General features: G+C 29.9%; 1 protein-coding gene and 1 non-coding gene across 2 annotated transcripts; one reads left to right on the top strand and one right to left on the bottom strand.

Annotated features, from left to right (window-relative positions):
* The first annotated feature begins 7,495 nt into the window (after positions 1-7,495).
* Positions 7,496-9,827, top strand: LOC121228115 (ATP synthase subunit a, chloroplastic). The gene is made up of 2 exons (XM_041111261.1): positions 7,496-7,539; positions 8,099-9,827. The coding sequence occupies exons 1-2, from the start codon at positions 7,496-7,498 to the stop codon at positions 8,829-8,831; spliced, it is 777 nt and encodes a 258-aa protein (XP_040967195.1). The 3' UTR covers positions 8,832-9,827.
* Positions 9,828-17,841: 8,014 nt separating this feature from the next.
* On the bottom strand, positions 17,842-17,914 carry TRNAK-UUU (transfer RNA lysine (anticodon UUU)). Its single transcript has one exon. It is a non-coding gene; the product is annotated as a tRNA-Lys (tRNA).
* Between the last annotated feature and the right edge of the window lie 440 nt (positions 17,915-18,354).

The following is an 18,354-nucleotide window of genomic DNA, read 5'->3' on the forward strand; positions in this document are numbered from 1 at the left end:
TTTTAGGCCATTTGCAAGTTAGTCCCTAAACCTCAACTATAAATAGGCCTAACCATTTCTCATTTCAACCATCCCAACCAATCTTTCTCTCTTAGTTTTCTCTCTTCTCCCATTTGAGAATTCTTAAGGAATTCTATTTGTTTGTAATATTTTGGAGATAGTAAAGTTATCATCTGGTGTTAGTGCCTGAGGACGTAGGTATAATTTACCGAACCTCGTTAAAACTCTTGTGTTCTTTCTTGTCCTATTTTTCTTTCAATATTTGAGGGTATAATAGTAGTATTTAATTGTGCTATTAAATTACTATAGAAGGGATATTCTGTCTAAGGAAAGACTTGGTATTTAAGAGATCCATGTGATCCACCTCTCTTTCCTGGGAATTGAACTTTGTGTGATTTTTTAGTACAATAATTTACACGCTTCCGACCCTATTGGAACAACACGCTTCCCACTTGTTCTTCAAATGCAGATATATTGAAGGTTTTTGGATTAAAATTTTCGATTGGTGAGAAGTGGTATGGAAACAGGTTGATGAATTTTGGGACTTCTTCGCATTATGTAACAAAGTAAAATGGGCCAATATTAGGAAGAGTTTCTAGTTGATTTCAATATCGGTAGCTTGTTGGATTGTTTGGCTTGCAAGAAATAGGTTGGTTTTTGAAAGCAAGAGGGTGTCTAGGGAAATTTTGATTTTTCAATCTAAGATGAGGGCTCTGTTGTGGATTCAGTTTGTGTATAATGAAGTCAAGTTGCAGGAGATTTTTTGGTGGATTTGTCCGAACAGGTGTAGTTTTGATACTTGTGAATCCAAGTCAACTGCTGCTCTTTGGCGACCTCCCCTCGTGGATGGTTAAAGTTTAATGTGTGGGGTTGCAAAAGCTGGTAGAGCAGGAAGTGGTGGGGCATTCAGAGATAAGGAGGGTGTTGCAAGAGCATTATTTTCTGGTTCGGTGACTGCTAACGATGCTAATGTTCCCGAGGCTGGTGCGGTGAAGATGGCTTTGGAAGTATTTTTAATATGAATTGGCAAACTTATGATTCTTTATTTAATGAAATTGGTTCTTTGGTGGTGCTTTCTTGGTGTGTTAACAAGGCAATGAGACTTTGGTCTCTTCAAGCACTTTTTGCAGGCATCGATAGAGATATGTTAGAGGCTGGGAATGTTGTATTCTCGGTGGCAGATAAAAAAAGGAACGAATTGGTATTTTCCTTGGCGATTACTAGCGTTAATAGGGAGAAAATGTTTAAAGCTTGATGGTGAGATTTTTGTATTGTTGCTCTACTGATGTAGTAATGTTGGTATGTGACTATTTTATCTGCTGAAATTCTGTATTATTTTTAGCTGTTCTGTCTGTCTTTTGACAACAGCACAGTTCAAATGTTGCAAAAAAAAACCAACAGACCTCTTTAGCCCAACTAGCAAACTGCACCACTTATCAACAAAACACCCGATTAATAAACGTAAAAAACAACTTCATACTCTTTAGCTTCAACCCACATAAGGAACAAGTTTGCACTCGCAAAATCAATCAACCCTAATCTCCAATCAAAGCAAGCTTCGATGGCCTGAACAAAATAAACAAAGAACTCCCCAAGCTCCAACCCATGAAACAATGGCATGCCCATTAAATCTGGACTCCATCAACTTCTGACTCGTCTCGTCCATCTGCCAAGTAAATTCCCCTTCTTTAGCTAAATCATCCATAGCCAAATCAAATTGCTTCCTCATAATCCAAGTCATAGTTACTTCTTCAACTCCCCTCAATATCACGCAAATCTACTTCTGAATCACAAATAGATTGAATTTTCATCAAATGGCTAATAATTTCTCTCTCCTCGCCCTCATCATCCACTACTGGCCCTACTTGCTTCCTTAAGTTCCAAGTAGCAATTACTTCTTCTAAAGCTTCAAAATCAACAGGCTCCTTGATAATTAAGTTGTTTCTATTTCTATAATCACCATCCGAGATGGAGCAATTCACTATCTTGCCATCCCTATTTCCATTTGATGACTTTCATCAATTCTTTGCAACTGTTCCATAAAGAATTTCAATACTTCCTCTAAATAATATTGAGATCCCATTTTCAGTATCGTTGTCTACTCTAAGGAACTTCCCCCAGTGGCACGCAATGCTTTGGAAGGTCCTTTACTCCCAATTTGAGTCTACGAAAGATTGAAACAAGTCATTTTCCTTGAACAAAAGCAAGATCGAACGTCCAGAAAGCTTAAAAATATTCACCCCATCAATTCCTTCTGACAGAAGTTTTCCTTTAAAGTATACAAGAACGAACCATCTTCAATCCAAGCAGTAGCGCCAACTAAGTTTATTCGTATCGACCACACCTTGCACAACAACCCGTTTTGTTTCAACTTCCTTGCTCGTATCATGCTCCATAACTCTTATTTCTTCAGAAGCAGATGTCGGCTCACCTTCTCATCAGCCCTAGCCTCGATATGAGTTTGTTTTTTGTTCTGCACACCCTTCTCCAAAAGGTGTTCCTAACTCGAAACCTTGCCCTATTAATGTCAACCCGAAATCCATAGATTCTAAAACTGTTTAATCTCTCTATCGCCCTTTCTGCATCAGTCACGCATTCAGGGCAGTCTTCGCGGCAAGTTGTTCACAAAGATTGTCGGACACTTGAGATTACCCTCCACCGGCCAATGCCTATTCCAAAGGTTTCGTTTAAATAGTATTATGTTATTTTAAATATTTTTATGTTTACCCTTTTTTTTTTTGGTTTGTCCGATTCATATTTAGAATTTTTTTTATTGTCTCTCGATAATATATCTTCAAATTCATCAGTTTATACTGAAATCTTTTATTATTAATTTTTAAATTTTATAATACCATATTTCATTAAAAAAAAACTAAAATTAAAACAAAAACCAAGGTTTGGAAGCTTATGATTGAATCTGGTTACATTATTTCACTTACTTAGTGTATTATAATGAAAAATTTTGGCACTTATTTCTTTTCTCAGTAAAATATTTTCTTTATTAAAATCTGAAAGAGGAAACTGAGTATAGACGTCCCGTACCCTTTATTAAAAAATTGTGCATATTAGTTTTTATATTTTAAATCAAATAGTAAATTAGTTTTCTTTATTAAAATTTTATTCATTTCTATGGTTAAAAACTGATCCATATATGTCAACATAAGTTACACCGGGCACACCATATGCCACTGTTTAATTATTCGGTTAACCATGCTAGTTTTTAATAATAGAAATAGATGAATTTTAAAAAAAAAATCAGTTTACCCTTTATTCTAATATGTTAGAACTAATTTACTTATTTTTTAAGTAAAGTGATCAAATACAATCGAATTTGTAATACAAAGATATCTATAGTATTTTTACAAGAAACTGAGTGAAAGGTACAAGAAGCAAAAGCGAACACCTACAATCACCCATAACTTAACAATAATCATCTAAGAACAGCTCCAAAAGACACCATGAAACAGCAATAAATACAACTCTAACACCAGCAACCAATTCCACACCACAAGAACAAAAAAAACCTAACAACCCAATATTATCAGTCTCCACACAACCAAAATATAACAAACACCCTTAGTAATAAGCAAACCCAATCACACAATCACCAAAGCAAAAGTATAAACTAGAAAAGTTTATTACCTATGTATTTTCTGCTATATAGGTTGAGGAATTGGAGAAAGGGAGATTAAAAACTAGAAGAAAATTTGATTATCTATATATTTTCTGCAAGAAAACACTAGGAGTATATATAAGAAAATCATTTGATACATTATTAGTGGAGATTTTTACACTTTACAAATGAATTAATATGTGGGTATATCAAATAATTACCCATATACAGCAAAATATATAGGTAGCTAAAGAAATTATAAAGAATTGAGAGATTAAAGATGAAACATTAGATATAGAAGACACAGATACTTAGTTCCAAATTATATTGTTGAAAAGGTCGACGAACTGGTAGTGAAGGATGCGTTTATGGATAAGGAGATGAAGAAGCTTTTCCTCTCTATATCTAATTAAAACAGAATATAGCTAGTAAACCAATCATCCCAGAAAAATATTTAAAGAAAAACCAGTTAAGTCGTCACTACATATTATTATGCAAGTAAAATATAATATATATATATATATAAAAGGTATGTTAAGCTTCTTCTTTTTTTCTTCATTCAACTTACAGATAAAACATTTCCTATAATTGAAAAATAAATATTGGACATCAAAACTAATGCTCACGAAGTTTTAAATAATTCACCAACATTAATACCTGCTACTCTCAAGGTTGAAGTCATTTCATTACCTTTCTGATCTAACTTCACTAGCCTGCATTATATGGATTGGGTTGTGACAGAACCAAGTCCAAGGTAACACTTCGATGATGAGTAATAAAGTTGCAACATGCTTCTCCAGCTGCATCACTAGGTCCACTGCCATAGGCTATTGCATCACCACCCTCGGCGATACCAAGGAAGTCGATTTCTCTTTCTGCTTTGGCCCTACAGGGCAAGAGGAGTGAGGGTTCACCCATGTCAGTACCCTTGGTAATGCCCAAGCACTTCATTTCATCAGTCATAATAGCACCAGATATCGTAACAGACGGTTTGGCAATAACATGACCATCAACCAAAGTGTCAGTTGCAACATCTGGAAACTCCATGATGGGGATACCTCCCTCCAGGTTGATTGCTCCATCATCAAGCGCCTTATTAGGTATTCGGTCTGCCTCGTTTCCGGAGTTGGTTCCATCGACTTCATGATCATTGAAAGCGAGAACACAAGAAGAAGGAATGGTCTCGTGACTCCTGTCTTGGTTGCTGGCAGCTGGTCGCTTCTCCACTTCAACCCTAAAGTGGGAACCACCATCTCCATCTTCAAAATCTTTGTACATGGTGATTATATCCCCAGTTTTGAGTTTGTTATCAGCAACAAATTTTCTCCATCCAACGGAGAAAACAGGTTTCTTGTACCCATTTTTCCGAACAGTGCAGCATATTGGCCAGATCTTTGTCCCATACTTTAGCTGAATCAAGACTGCATGGCCTCCATTGAAGGCTGGCAAAGAAGGCAGGATTTTTCCCGGAATTGCCAACCGCTTGTTGATATCAGTAGTTTTAAGTTTTTTAGAGAACATCTTTGTGGGCTGAGAGGCCATGGCTTTCTAGCTGATGGGCTAAAAGCTGTGCTTTTCGAGGTAGAATTATGTATCTATATATCTCACTATTATAGAGAACAGCATGTGTGTGAAAGCCCGCGTAGGGGTTATCTGGAAACTTTTTCTTTTTGGCACCTTCCATAAACTTTCCCTTCCATTGTTATCCTTACTATATTGTTATTTAATATTAAATACGATTTTAATTATTATTCAATCCATATAACTATAATTTAATTTATTTATAGAATATTTTATTTTAAATATATGTGTTTGGATTAATGGTGTCTTCCACTATTAACCTTAAAAAAATCAATTTTTTAAGCTCCTTTATAATTATTTTAGGGTTTTTTCAGGTGCTCACTTTTTTTTCTTTCTCGTTCGTGTGGTTACATTATTCTAGTTTATCCCCTATAGTTTGGATTAATGGTGTCTTTTATTATAAACCTTGAAAAATTAATTTGTGGACATGAAAATACTTATATTATATATTTATGTTTTAGAAAAAGGAAATTAGAAATTAAGGTATTTTAAAATGTATCATTTCAAAACAATCATATTTATGTTGAAAAAAATAGATTTTTTAGAAACTTTGAAGCATATTCTCGATTAGTAAAGGTGGAGATTTGAATCATAAAATTATGGTTTTATATTCTACTCTATAAGACCTTTACAATGATATATTATATTCTCAAAATGGTTGAGTGATGAATGAGAAATTGATACTCAAAGTAAGCCACTTGTGAATTATATTGAGGAAAATGAAAAGTTTAGTCTTACATTGTTAGTTTATATACATGTTTATATATATGAACCAACAGGTAGTTATTGAATGACCAAACTAATGTTCTCCCTTGTGCGTAGGGAAATGTAAATCCAAACTTGCCGGGGTTGGGGGCATGAAATGTTCAGACTGATTGGGCCCTTCTATGCCTACAGGTATTTTAACCCAACACATAATCTTATTTTAAATATTCAGGTGCAAATTAACTATCAATCCGTTTTTCCTGCGTACCTACAAGTATAATATTTTGATCAAGTCTTTATTTCTATTTTCAGATTATATATATATATTTATATTATTCTGGTTCAATCTTGTGATTTAAATAAATATTTTACATTACTATTTATTTCACTAACATGTTTGTAATAATTTATAATTATATTTTGTATGTATTTTCTGATAGTATTTGTAGTTCTTATTATTCTCTAATTTCCACTTAAGAAAAAAAAAGTTATAGTTCTTCTAGACTTCAGTTAAAAGGTCTGACCCACCACCATGAGAAGCAGTCTCCTAACTTTGAATCAGATTCGAATTGTATAAAAGGTTCTTTTTTGTCTCACCACCACCTCCACAAAGAAATTGGCATTCATAGGGATGTGGCGTCCTGTTATATAGTAATTGTTTTATAGTAATGGAATAATTGATGACCACTTATTTTGAGGTTTTAAGAATTTTTGTTAAAACATATAAAATGCAGATTTTTTTTTTTGGTTTTTTAAAGTATTTATCGAAGCGAGTCTAATAATTAAGTTTTTGCATTCCATAGGTTTATGGTAAAGAATTGTATGAAACAATGACGTTATGTTATTTGTATTCTTTTTTCAATAGTTTAATATCATATCAGTATTTTCATTCTAAACAAAAATTAAATCCAAATAAAAATCTTGAAAATCAGGGGTAAATGTCATTAGTATTAAACTATATTGGAAAGGGATAATATTCCTTTGTACAATCATTTCTCATAGACCCATTAAGGGATAAATATTGACCACGAGTTTTGAAACTACTATGTTTTTTAGGAATATTCAAAACTTAATCTTAATGAATCAGTTTCGACAATCCAATTAAAAAATATGCTTTGCAATCTGCTGTAAAATAAATATTTAAAAAATTATTATTCTATTATTTAATTATTTATTAAATTTAGATTATTATAACATTAACTGGAAAAATAAGAATCCCCGAAATGAAAAAATATGTATATTAGAAAATTTAATCTTTATTCCTTTTTAATGTGGATTACTTTCAAGCATATAGCATGGTTGTTGTTGTACTATGTTAGTCCAGGCTTGAGTTTGCATATGAAAACCATGAATTAAATAAAAATACTTTTTACCAATTTAGTTCATGAAATTGGTGCTTGAAAATTTTTTACGCAATCTCAGGGACAAGAACGTGAAATATTCAAGTAATAAAAGACTTGAAAGGGACCCCTGTATTTGACCCTATGATTGGACAGACACTTGCCCATGAATCCACATAAACAGTCAAGTTTTATAAAATGGAATCTTATACGTTAGCTAAACAGTGTCGTCAATTTGTTTGGAGTTGGTGGGGAAATGTCAAAAGTAGAGAAACCTTCCCTTTGTTTCACTTTAAATAGGTATCTTCTGTGCTATTTTGGTACTACCACAATGACAGATTATTGTTAAAAGAAAAGTAGCTTGTTGGAACCATTTTGGACCCAAATTTTTTTATTAATATTCATATCCGTTCACTGTATATACTTAGGATTGTTGGAAAAATTGTATTTTATGATAATTTTGAGGCATACTTTCAATAGGTAAAAGTATAGAGTTGAAACTATAATTTCATAAAATTATAGTTTCATATTTTACTCTATGAGACCTTTACAACGGCATATCATATGCTCAAAATAGTTGAGTGATTAATGAAAAATTGATTCTCAAACTAAGCTACTTGAAAATATTTGTTAAGGAAAAGTAAAAGCTTAAATCCCACATCCGCTAAATAGCAAGTGTAAGATTTGTATATATATAGGAACCCTCTTAAAAATTGATTGAATGATTAAGTTTGGAATTTTATTTCACACACATGCAGGTGCAGGTCCAAACTTGATTTGTTGTTCCTACACTCATACTCTCTCACACTGAATTTCATTTCTTCTCCATATTTTCCAAAGTTCTAGTGATAAAAAAAAGGCAACGTTTATCAAACCCACTAAACGGGTTATACGATATCTCTGGTGTGGAAGTAGGCCAACATTTCTATTGGCAAATAGCAGGTTTCCAAGTCCATGCCCAAGTACTTATTACCTCTTGGGTTGTAATTTCTATCTTATTAGGTTCCGCCGTTATCGCTGTTCGGAATCCACAAACCATTCCAACCGCCGGTCAAAATTTCTTCGAATATGTTCTTGAATTCATTCGAGACGTAAGCAAAACTCAGATTGGAGAAGAATATGGTCCATGGGTTCCCTTTATTGGAACTATGTTTCTATTTATTTTTGTTTCTAACTGGTCGGGTGCTCTGTTACCTTGGAAAATCATACAATTACCTCATGGAGAGTTAGTCGCACCCACGAATGATATAAATACTACTGTTGCTTTAGCTTTACTCACGTCAGTAGCATATTTCTATGCGGGTCTTTCAAAAAAAGGATTGGGGTATTTCAGTAAATACATTCAACCCACTCCAATTCTTTTACCTATTAACATTTTAGAGGATTTCACAAAACCCTTATCACTTAGTTTTCGACTTTTCGGGAATATATTAGCTGATGAATTAGTAGTTGTTGTTCTTGTTTCTTTAGTACCTTCAGTCGTCCCTATACCTGTCATGTTCCTTGGATTATTTACAAGTGGGATTCAAGCTCTTATTTTTGCAACTTTAGCTGCGGCTTATATAGGCGAATCCATGGAGGGTCATCATTGACTAGTTTTTGTTTTTGAAATAGTCTAGCCCTTTTTTAGCTTAGCTTGGTCCAATCCAATGTATGCGCAACTCAAGATAATCTACTTACTTAGGGACCATAAATATACAAATACGACGATCTAGAGTAATAACAAAAAAGATTACGATATTAGAGAATTGTAATAAAAAAAGGAAAGAGATCTAATTGAAAATATCTTTTTCCTAAAATTCAGGGTTGGTCCATTTTTTTATTACTTATATTTATATCATATTTACCTTCGATCAATATTATCCGATCAATATTATCTTTATCTTGATATTGTTTTTGTTTATTCAATTTCAATATTATGAGTCCTAATTAGAATAGGAATTCTTATGGTATCAATTTAGGGTCTATGATTTTAAAAAAGCTGTTCTTTATATAGATATAGAATGATTCCCATTTCAGTCGATTTCTTCATTCAATTCAATGATTGACCAAAAGAAATTTTTTTTTTTTCATAAATAATAAAATAAATTGTATGAACTTAGCTCAATCAAATACTGATATTGATGTTTTATTTGTATGCAATGATTTGGTCTAATGAATTCGTCCATTTAGATTGTATCCATGTGAGATAATGCTAAATAAAAAATAAAAGGAAGAGACGAATTTACATTACAAAAAACGATATAAAAAAAAATGATTAGGAAAAAAAGGGGGGGTAAAATTAGGTATATGGAATCTAATGGCTATAAGACAGCTCTTGTCTATCCTTTGAGGAATAATTCTAGAATCCAATTGAATCTAAGACATGAATAGTTGGTTTACGTTATGTAAGAAACACATGTATATGGGATATTAGATATTGACTAGTTATATACGAACATATTGACTAGTTATATACGAACTCAAAATATATCTAATCCAACCTACTACTGTGGAGTTAGATAGGTATTCCAATAGAAGAATAGAAGTTTCTCTGTTTCGTCTTTGCTTTGAATTGAACGAATAAAGAGATAAAATAAAGACAAAAACGAAGAATTCAAAGCAAAGAATGGGTTGGAAAAAAGAAAGGGAAGAACAAAGTATGTGCGGATTCAAAAAAATCTAGTGGATAGGACCTAAAAAAAAGATGTCGAAATAGTTCTGACGGTTCAATAATCTTCTCACTTCCATTCGGTTTTATTTCAACTTTTTATTATGGTTTTTATTATTTTACGTATTTAACAATTGAAATATAAATTATTATATTGATATTCTATTTTAAATATAAATACTTGTTTATTTATATTTATATATTTTGTTCACTAACATGTTTTATCTAACAAGAGCGTATAATTGTTTTTTTTCAACAATCTCATTTTCAAAGTTTGAACTTAGATTTGCATTTAAAAGTGCAATGTGTCATACAACTGGAAAGTACATATTATATTAGGACATGCCATGTTTTATGGAAAACTAAAAATATCAAAATATAAACTCTAAAATAACTAAAGTTTTTTTTTCTTACAAAATCCGTCTAAGCTAGAGTCGTCCAAGGGTCGAGTAGCCCACCTGACCCAATAGTCCTAAATCAAGCTAGGCTAGCCCAAAAACGAACTTAGAGGTTTGAAAACGTTGTTACTATCGTTTGAATAATGTCGTTAAAATGAAATAGTTTAATTGAATTTAAGATGGGTTTAATTAAATAGCACTATTTGTGTTTAGCTTAATCCAACCTAACAAATTTTCCTAAGGGCATTCGCTGCAAGCTCGAATCCCCTAAAATTTGTTAAATTGTGTTTTAGCTCTTATATTATATAAAAATGTGATTAATTTTTATTTTTAATTTTCTTCTATAGAATTTATAATTTTGTATGATAAATTTTTTAGTATTGTTATTTTAAATCTTAATAAATCAATTACATTTTGAATTAACTATATATAATTACGTTAATATGGTATTAAAACCCTATCAAAAATATTTTCATTAATATTTTATTAATACAAATTTTGCATTTTCTTTTAAAGCAAGTAAGTTTTGCTTTTGTGTTGTAATATAAATAATTATGTGCCTATTTTAATTACTTTATTCAATAATTTTGATCTTTTTAGTAATATAATTGTAACTCTTATAAGATTTTTACATATGTAACTTTAGATTTTTAAAAGTTAACTTTTAGTTTATATTGTGAATATTATATATTATTTATAATATTAGTATTTATCATACATTTTGCAGGTATTTGGGAAGATGTCTCGATGAGTTATTCAAACTATGTAGTTGTGTTTTAGACTTCAAGCAGGACTGTTTCTCCCAATTAAACTCTAATTATTTTAAGGATATTTTAGTATAATTAAAACTCTAATCTTAGCTTATTTAAAGGGGTCATTGTATGACGAAGTCAATCAGCAACGATTTTTTTTTGACGATGACAAGATGTAGTCGCATATGAGTTTTGGTAAGAGTTTCGTGGTAATTATAGAGAGTATTTTATACCCTTTTTGTGAGTACCTTACAAGATTTAGGATTTTGTTTACCGGTTCGCTTTTTGAGATTTTGAGCTTTGTATTTAAGGTTTTGGATAATGTATATGTTGTACATTTAGGTTATTTTCTTCATACTGTACTCTCATTTGTTTACTCATTAGTGAAAATTCGAAGCCTTTTATGCCCGTGGTTTTTCACTCTTTAAGGGTTTTCCACAAAAAAAATATTTGAGTTCTTTCTTCTCTAGCTTTTCTATTTCGTTTTTTATACAAGTTGATCCCAACAAATATTTTGAGCAAATAGGGATGTATTTTTTTTTTGATATTTTTGATACTTATTTTATAATTTGTGACCATCTTACCTATTAATATTGTCTCCAAAATAAAAGATTCTTCTTTGATCTCACCACCACCACAAAGAAATTGCCACTCATGGGTATTTTAATTTTCCCATGAAGAAGAGAGAGTGTTTTTTTAAAGCTCCCTTAGAAGTTAAATCACTCAAATCTTCTTTTAGATGGAGAGGAACAGATATTTTACGTCACATATCTTATACTATTCTTCCAATCTCTTTCCCTTTGATTATTTTAAGAAGTACTTTTAATGCGGTTTTTCTTCTTCTTTTTATTTCAAAAGTTGGATTTTGATAAGAAAGTTGATCCGATGTACTAATCTTTACGCCATCTTTGTGCTTGGATTACTTGGGAACATGTTCTAACTTCACACAATCATATTCTTCTGTTAGTGGTGTAGGTTAAGAATTTGTATTATGTGTAAAGCTGCAAAAATATTTACCTGGGTTTAATATGTCATACTATTAGAAGTGTAAATTGTATTTGGAGATGCCATAGATTATAAAATTATAATATAATTTTTTAGGGTTTACAAAGAGATATGAACTCTTAGGGTTACAAGACATCCATTAATACAACTTTTTCATTTTACTTTTTCTTAATCCACGTAACTTTTGCTTTTTTGTTTTGACATAAGTATATGCCTAGTTCTTTTTCTTTGAATAGAAACACACTGATGTTATATCTTTTTTTCTATCCACCGTACTACCCTCCCACTTCAGGGGTTGATCCACACACCTTCTATCCTTCTTTGTGACTCGACCAATTTCACTATGTGGGATACTCCCACTTCGGGGGTTAATCCACACACCTTCTATCCTTCTTTGTGACTCAACCAATACCACTATTTGAGTCCAAAGAATTCAAGCCAATCACAAATTCCATCAACCAACGAGTTAAAAAAAGGAGTAAGAACACACTGATGTTATATTGATAAAGAAGGAATCAGAACATTACCTTTATTGCCTATTGATCAGCGCATTAAAACAAATTGCATCCATTAAAAAAATAGATAGAACAATTAGTGGATGATTATATACACGTATCCATTAATATTATACATTTAAATTTAGTGTTTTTATACATTTTTTTATCAAATCAATCTTTAAAAAAAATGTCAAAATTAAGTTAGAACTTGAACTGACTTAGGGGCGAGTTTATATTCAGCCCCTTAGTAATATTTTTGACTTCGACCTGCCTGGGGTTTCATTACATATAAAGTGAGTGCTGAATTGAAAATTTAATAATAAATTGTTTGGTGTTTAGGGTTTATAAGAGTTGAATTTAATTTTATTTTTATATTTCTAACCCTCTTTCGTTCATAAAATACTTGGGAAAAAAAAAGGTTTACAATGATACAATAAAAGGAAATACCATAAATCCCTCTATATACATAAGTATCGAGAAGTGTAAATGATACACATTTTACATTATTAAAAGTCATTTAAAAATCAATTGGACTTATCTACGAGACAAGTCACAACTCATAAAGTCAATTGCGGTCGATTCCCGCAACCCCTAGCTAGCTATTTGAATATTTATTAATTCTATTTATCTTTGTGAATTAATAAAGGCGTAAATTCTAACAATATAATTTTTCACATATTCTTTGATTTTCCCAACAAAGCGAAAAGAAAAAGCTGAACAAGACAAAAGAAAGTTAAAATATAAAAAAAAAATGTCAAACAGATAGGACAGGAATCTTCTAAATCTTGGGTATAGACTCTTGAATAGCGTCTTTCAAAAGCGTTTTCTTTAATGAATATCTAAACAACATCATCCCATTAACTACACTTAATTAACCCCAGTCTTAAATATCAATCAACCAAAATCTTGGTTTGTGTGAATGTTTTATTTGATTATTTGAACGATACAATTACATAAATCTTCCTTGTGGGTTTTTTGGTGATTATATGTGGATGTTTTTCTCTTACACACTAGAAAAGAAAAACACAATAATTCAACTAATACAACATGCAAGAAATAATTCAAAAGGTTTTAAGAAGCATATATCCAAAACGTAAGTGATGAAAGATATTCTTTGTATTTAAAATATTCATAGTGAGGATGACTTTATTTTTCTTAATCTGGTTTCATATTTACACCCTTTTTTTATTTTTTATTTTTTATTTTTTTGCTCGATAACGGTAGAACACTACCATAAAGAAATAACGCATACAAGAAACACATCAACCCCCAGTCACAAACAAACAAACAGCCCCGAAAACCAAGACCAACTCACTAAACAGAGTCCACCCCCACACCAATACAAACCAAAAACCCCTCAAAAAGACATTCTCTGAACGAACGAAAACAGCAACTAGACATTGAAACACCAAAACACTCAAACAACAGCAAAAACCAAAAACTCACAAGCTTCCTAAACTCACCTTTAACATGTTTAAACCATCCGGACCAGGAGCTTTCGATTCCTCACATCTCCAAAACTGCCTCCCTAACACCCTTTTTTTGATGAAACGCAGTAATGTTTATTCTCTTTTTTTCATAGTTTTTTGCTTTGTCAATACGTGACCTTAAACTTTATTATGCATGCATGTTCAAATATCATGACTTTTTTTCACAAAAAAGATATTATTTTTGAATCCCCAACAAATCATATATACAAAATAAATATTTACGTTTCAATTTCGTAATTTTTTTTCACATTGGGACTAGAATATTTTTTTTTTCTAAATTAGGCGGTAAACTTAGCAATTGTTTTTATTTTAGGGTTTGAAAACTTTTGTTTCGTCTAAATTAGGTCTTGAATTTGGTAATTGCTCTGGAGCCTGAATTTTAGGGTTTTCAAGGACTAACTTTGACAAAAAAAAGTTCAAACCCCAATGTGATAAAGTTTGCCAAGTTTAAAGCCTAACTTGGATAAAAAAAAGAAGAAGCTAAAGTCTGAATTTTAGGGTCCACGTGGATTTCACTCCTTGACAAATAATGTTGTAAATTTAATTCAATTTTGTTGTTAAATCTCAATGTATTAAATTAACATAAAATAAATTTCAACTATTTTTATTCTTATTTTTATAATTAAAAAAATCACAATATTTAGTTTGGTCACTCAAAAATAAAATTCTTGTAATTCAATTTTTAAGGTATTTTATTTTAATTAAACAAATATTAAAATTTTAACCGTCATATGGAATTCGTAAACTATCAAAATAGTCATTTTTATTTGTCTTAAGTTATATTTTAGTCATTTATGTTTAAAATGTTATGTTTTAGTCACTTACATTATCTTATTGTAATATTTTAGTCACTAAGCCATTAATTGTTATTAACAGTGTAACGGTACGCTGGCGTGGCACATTAAATCATCATTTCAAATAAAAATTTTAGGTTAAATTCTACAATTGGTCCTTATATTTTTTTTATTTTGAGTAATTTAGTTTTTTCTTTTATGTTCTTTTAACTTTTTTTTCATTCTCTTATGCTTCACCCTCTACTTTTCTCCCTTCTCCATTTCTTTTAACGTAGTTTTTTTTTATGTTTTTCATTTGTTAAAATTAGTCCACAAACTCGCCTCACTCGAAAAAGTTAAATTGTTTTAAAAAAACAAAAGTATAAGGACTAATTTTAAGAAATGGAAAATATAAAAAAAACTACATTAAATGAAATGGAGAAAGGAGAAAAACAGATGAAAAATCATAAGAGAATGAAAAATAAAAAAAAAAGTTAAAAGAACATAAAAGTAAAAAAAAATTTAAATTGCTCAAAACGAAAAAATATGGAGACCGGCTGTATAAATTAACCTAAAATTTTTATTTGAAATAATGATTTAACGTGACACATTAGCTTACTATTACACCGCTAACGGCAATTAATGACTCAATGACTAAAATATAACAATACGATAATGTAAGTGACTAAAACGTAATATTTCAAATATAAATAATTAAAATATAACCTGAAATTAATAAAAGTGACTATTTTAACCATTTATCCTAATAAATTTTTATTCACTCAAATTTTGGTTTTGCTAAACAACTTCCAGTAAATATTCTGCCCATTGAAACAAAGCAAACAACTTGTACGACAGAATCCGCCATTTTGGTCATTCCACTTGCACGGCACCGCTCCTCCATAGATATCCTGCCATCTGCCTTTCCTTTTACAAGTGTAATTATGCCATAGAGAGAGAACAAACAAAAGTGAAAGCAAAGCGCTGGACAGAACAATAGAGAAAGAGAGCCATACTTTTTAGATTTAATTTTTAAAACAGATTAAATTAATTATTTTAATATTATAATAATTAATTGGTTGAAATTATTAAAAGATAAATTTTTTTATAATTTATTTAATTCATATTTATATTTTGAAATTTAAAATTCATTATAAAAAAATTAAAATTAAAAATTTAAAAAAATTCGTTATGTTTAATACTAATAATACCGATTGGGTTTATGAAAAATTGTCTGTATTTACTATTTTAATAATTTTATAAATTTTAAAAAAAAATAATTTTGTATGCTCTTACGTTTGATCATAGTATACATTCTTCTTCTTCTTTTTGCCTCTTGATGAATAGATTATTCTACCTTTTAAAGACTCGACTTTTTGCATGGCTACCGCGGGGCACACAGCTTAAACAATTAGTCGGCTGTCCCCCGCCGTTTTAGGACAAGACATTTCATTTTAAACTAGGATGTTTTTAGAGGACACACTTTTGTTTAGATGGATATGGGCTTGTTTTGCCCTTTTCAATTCGCCCTTTATTAGGCTTTTGAATAAAATTTCCAGTTTCTATTAAAAAATGTTTTATTACATAAAATATATATTTCACTATTTTTAGGTAAATAATATAGATTGTTTGTATAATTATTTTAAAATTTTAAATATAATGATAAATGATATTTGAATAATTTAATATAAAATATAAATTAATTTTAAATTTTAAATAATTTTTACATCATTAATAAAAATAAAGATATTTTAATAATTTTACTTCAAAACGTAAAAGTCAGAAAATTTTTAATATGTTATTTTATTTTTATATATAATGTAATTTGTATCATATAAAATCAAATCTATAATAGTATACTAGATTATGATATATTCATGACAAATTTATTAAAAATTGATGTAAAAATCAAATATGATTTTTGTTGAAATGGTAAATTTGATATAACTAAGACTATGATGTGATTTTCTTGTTATCTTAAATTTTTTAACGGTTCAAAATAGCTTGTTTTAGATATGATTTTGTATCATTGGTTAAACACCTAATTTTTTATTCAATTTAGATTGTTTTTGGATGGACGATACGTTCACTTTCGATATGGTTAAAAATAATGATGACACAGTGAGATTAATTACTATAACTATGAATTAAAAAAAAATTATCATCCATCCAAAGGAATCCTAATTCAACGAAATAATTTCATTTGATTCTGATGCATAAAAATTTAAGTTTTTTTTAATAAACATTTAACTAATTTATAAAATTAATTGTTTTTATATTTATCATTTATCTTTCTTCTTAACTTGAAAAATAAAATAAAATAAACTAAAAATCATATCACACATGTATGCGTGTAAAAATTGTAAATTTCGAACACAAATAAATATTTAAGAATAACATACAATAACGAATGAAACGTAAGGTTTAAAATTAATAATAACACATATGCAATATGTACGGAATTAAAATAAAAAATAGTTTAACTTGTGAGTAAAAGAAAATTGAAATAGATAAATATATCATGTTAATAATATTAAATACACCTCAATTGTTTATTATGTTATTGTCAATTTTTCTATAGAATGTCAAAAAGAGACCAAATTATTGAAAAAAAATTCAATATTAAATTTTTATTTTTTTTACAAGTTAATTTAACTTGCGACATGAACACATCAATAATATTATTTATATATAAAAATTTAGTAATAAAAACATTTTATATTAAAAATTACCTTTTTTTAAGTTTTCTTAAAGAAGTATAGTGGTAAAAAATTTGTTTATAGCTCCATTGATTCAATTTATAATAATAATAATAAGTATAGAAAAATAAAAAAATACTATCAAAATAATAATAACCATTTAGTAAAATATAAATAAACTTTTAATTTTAATTTTAAAAATATATTTTATTTTTTATCCTGTTGTATTGAGAGCCATATCATGCGGATGTTGACAAAAAAAGTGCACAAGCACATAAAATTATATTCGCGGTGTAAAATGAAGTGCACGTGCATAAATGAAAAATTAACAAAAATAAAGCCGTCTGTGGGAATCAAACCCACGACCAAGTGGTTAAAAGCCACGCGCTCTACCGGCTGAGCTAAGACGGCTATTCAATAGGCTTGCAGTCTAATGTCTTGCAATTTTAGCAATTTGATATATATTAATACTCTCTTCTATATCACATATTTGTTTAAAATTTTTTGAAAATTGATAAGTGAGAATAAAGGTTAATCATATATCGCTGCCATTCCCATTCTAATTAATGCAAAACATGTTATTTAGATTTCCCCTTCAATGCAAAATACACACATCATTGACTTTGATGATTACATACATACATACATACAAAATGATGAAGAAGAAAGAAAGAAAAGGGTGGGTTTCAATTTTCAAGTTCAACCTCAATCTTGATCTTCAAGTTCCTGTTTTGAACCGCACTAATCTGTCTCCAAAAGAAGCCTAAGCTGCTACATGTAAGAAAAGGGTTTTTATTACATACACACACGCATACATGTAAGAAAAACGTAATTATTTTTTATAGAATAGC

The sequence above is a fragment of the Gossypium hirsutum genome, chromosome A04 (genome assembly GCF_007990345.1).
Source record: "Gossypium hirsutum isolate 1008001.06 chromosome A04, Gossypium_hirsutum_v2.1, whole genome shotgun sequence".
Taxonomy (NCBI): Eukaryota; Viridiplantae; Streptophyta; class Magnoliopsida; order Malvales; family Malvaceae; genus Gossypium; species Gossypium hirsutum.

Coding starts and splice junctions, on each gene's coding strand:
- LOC121228115 (XM_041111261.1), top strand. CDS start 7,496: ATGTCAAAAGTAGAGAAACCTTCCCTTTGTTTCACTTTAAATAG. Junction 7,540..8,098: donor CTTTGTTTCACTTTAAATAG/GTATCTTCTGTG, acceptor GATAAAAAAAAG/GCAACGTTTATCAAACCCAC.